The sequence below is a fragment of the Mastomys coucha genome, unplaced genomic scaffold, assembly GCF_008632895.1.
Source record: "Mastomys coucha isolate ucsf_1 unplaced genomic scaffold, UCSF_Mcou_1 pScaffold6, whole genome shotgun sequence".
Lineage (NCBI taxonomy): Eukaryota > Metazoa > Chordata > Mammalia > Rodentia > Muridae > Mastomys > Mastomys coucha.
The window spans coordinates 40,410,494-40,412,866 of record NW_022196912.1 but is presented as its reverse complement, the minus strand read 5'-3'; the positions used below and the strand labels follow the sequence as shown (position 1 = coordinate 40,412,866).

General features: G+C 51.7%; 1 protein-coding gene across 1 annotated transcript in view; it reads right to left on the bottom strand.

The window, feature by feature from the left end:
* Rrm2 (ribonucleotide reductase regulatory subunit M2) overlaps positions 1-2,144 on the bottom strand; it is a 51,843-nt gene extending 49,699 nt beyond the window's left edge. The window contains exons 1-5 of the mRNA XM_031357707.1: positions 1,937-2,144; positions 1,761-1,835; positions 1,315-1,461; positions 961-1,077; positions 5-67 (exon numbers count right to left, since the gene is read on the bottom strand). Of these exons, the coding sequence (XP_031213567.1) occupies positions 5-67; positions 961-1,077; positions 1,315-1,461; positions 1,761-1,835; positions 1,937-2,035 (501 nt within the window). The 5' untranslated portion in view covers positions 2,036-2,144. The remainder of the gene's footprint in view (positions 1-4; positions 68-960; positions 1,078-1,314; positions 1,462-1,760; positions 1,836-1,936) is intronic.
* Between the last annotated feature and the right edge of the window lie 229 nt (positions 2,145-2,373).

The window sequence follows — 2,373 nt, the reverse complement described above, 5'->3', positions numbered from 1 at the left end:
TGGCAATTTGGAAGCCATAGAAACAGCGGGCCTCTGTAACTTGAACTTCTTGGCTAAATCGCTCCACCTAGTGGTAGTGAAATGAACCAAAGTTAAACTTGAAAAACTACTGGTTGCTTCACCTCCACACTACCAGTAAAGTGGCCTCGCCTGCTGGGATTAAGCAACAGTAAATTGGAATCTGAGTTAAGAGGCCATCTTGGTGTACTTACTGAGTTCTAGGCCAGCCAGGATTACAATGACACCCTGGCTCAAAAACAAAAAAGTAAAACAAAAAACCCCAGGTATATATTTAATACAATTTAATCCTATATTTTAATACAATTCTTCATGATTTGCAATAAAGCTCATTATTTTATGTCATATGCCTAATTTACCAATCAGTAAATATATTACTCCTAGTTTGCCAGTTATTTTAATAAAACTGTTATGTGCTCCTAACCTCTGTGCCACACTCCAGGATCCCCAGGGTTTCTTCTAACATTCTGTTATTCACTAATTCTGTTTCAGTTAATTCCAAGGACCCACTCACAGTAAGAAATATACTACCAAGGGATTATAGAAATCCACAAAAAGCTAAGCACGGTAGATACAAAGAGAAAACTTTTTACTGTTCCTTAACAGAGGGAGAGACTAAAGTTAACATATATATTCACAGCTCTTAGAGATTTCGTTTTGCTTGTGCATGTCTTGGCATGAGTCTTGGCATGAGTCCGTGCATGTCCAGGCAAGTGCCCAATGTGAGTTGTCAGAGCCCTTGGAGCTCACAAGCAGATGTGAAGCAGTCCAACATGGGGACTCATAACAGAACCTGGGTCTTCCACTCAAGCAGAAAGTGTGTTAACCAGAGTGGAGTCAGCTATCTATCTCTCCAGTCCCCACTCAGGGCACGAGATCTCAGGATCTCATGAATTACGAGCACAGGATCTAAGTGAATGAAACTATTTCATGCAAACTCACCAAGTTCTCATTGACTATGCCGTCACTCGCTGCAAAGAAAGCCAGAACATGAGATATAAAATGTCTCTCGTCGGGTTTTAGGGCTTCCCAGTGCTGAATATCCTTGGAAAGGTCCACCTGAAGTTTAGAAGTTCAGGATTTTAGCAGGTATGTAAGCCTCCCCCCCACCTCCCGCCATCCCCTCTCCCCATCTCTCTCATACACACACACTTTAAAATTCACATCCATTATTCCCTCTGTTCACGAGAACACAATATCTCAGTGAACTACCATTCCCAAGGGGAATCTAGTCGCCTCTTAAAGTTGTGCTGGCCACGCAGGAGCCTTCTGGCACAGCAAGTCCTGAATGATTACCTCCTCAGCAGTCCAAAAGGAGGCCTCAGCTTTCTTGTACATCTGCCAGATATCGTGGTACTGGATGGGAAAGACAACGAAGCGGCGGGGATTTTCTCTCAGTAACGGCTCATCCTCAACGCTGGGCTTAGTAGACACTTTACTTTCCTGTTGGATGGAGAGTGCCCAGTGAACCCCAAAGGCCTAGTGAAACCACAGGAAAACTGCTAGCGTCTCATCAGAGTCCTTTCAACGATTGGCAATCTCGTGTGTCTAGCTGTCACCGCTGCCTGCTCCTGTTCCCATAGGCCGCCCAAGTAGGACATTCTAAGGGAACACTTTGGCGGGAAAAGGAAAGTCAAATAAATCAGCTGGGACAATGCAGCTTTCGCGCCAAGTGGGGGAGGGCGCAGCGCCCTCTGCTGGCAGCCTCAGCGACCCACCTCAGCCCCACACGGGCCACTCACCAGCTCCGTGGAGTCCTGGAAGATTCTCCTCGCCGCCTTGCTGGCCAGGACGCGGGTGCTGCTAAGGGCCGGGGGCTGTGGGGAGACACGCGTGATGAATGGCGGTAGGCACCCTCCACCTCCACTCTCCCAGGTCCGGGAAGCCCCAACCCAGCCGGCATCAGGGCCGCCCTCACCGTGTTCTCCTTGTCAGCCAGGGTGAGTCGCTTCAGCGGCGACAACTGCAGCTGCTGCTGGTCAGCGATGGTGGCGAGCGGGGTGCGGACGGAAAGCATGGCGAGCGGAGGCAGTGGCTGAGCCGACGAGGAGCAAGAGAGACAGCTGGAGTCCGGTGCACCGGCGGCTGCCCGCGTCCGCGCCCTTTAAAAAGACGGCCGGGCCGCGCGCTCCGCGGGGGCGTGGCCTCTTCTCCCATTGGACGCGGCTGACCCCGCTCGCCCGCCCAGCGCGGGAGATTTGAGCTGTGCCGCAGGCCTTCCGCACAAAGACCTTCAAGGAGTCTGCGCCGCCCTGGTGCGCGGGCGCTCGCGGGGCCGGAACCGGTTAGGATTGGGAGAGCCTCCGGGATGGAGAGCACCAGAGGGCGCCGGGCGTCGCCGCCGAGGGTGGAGAG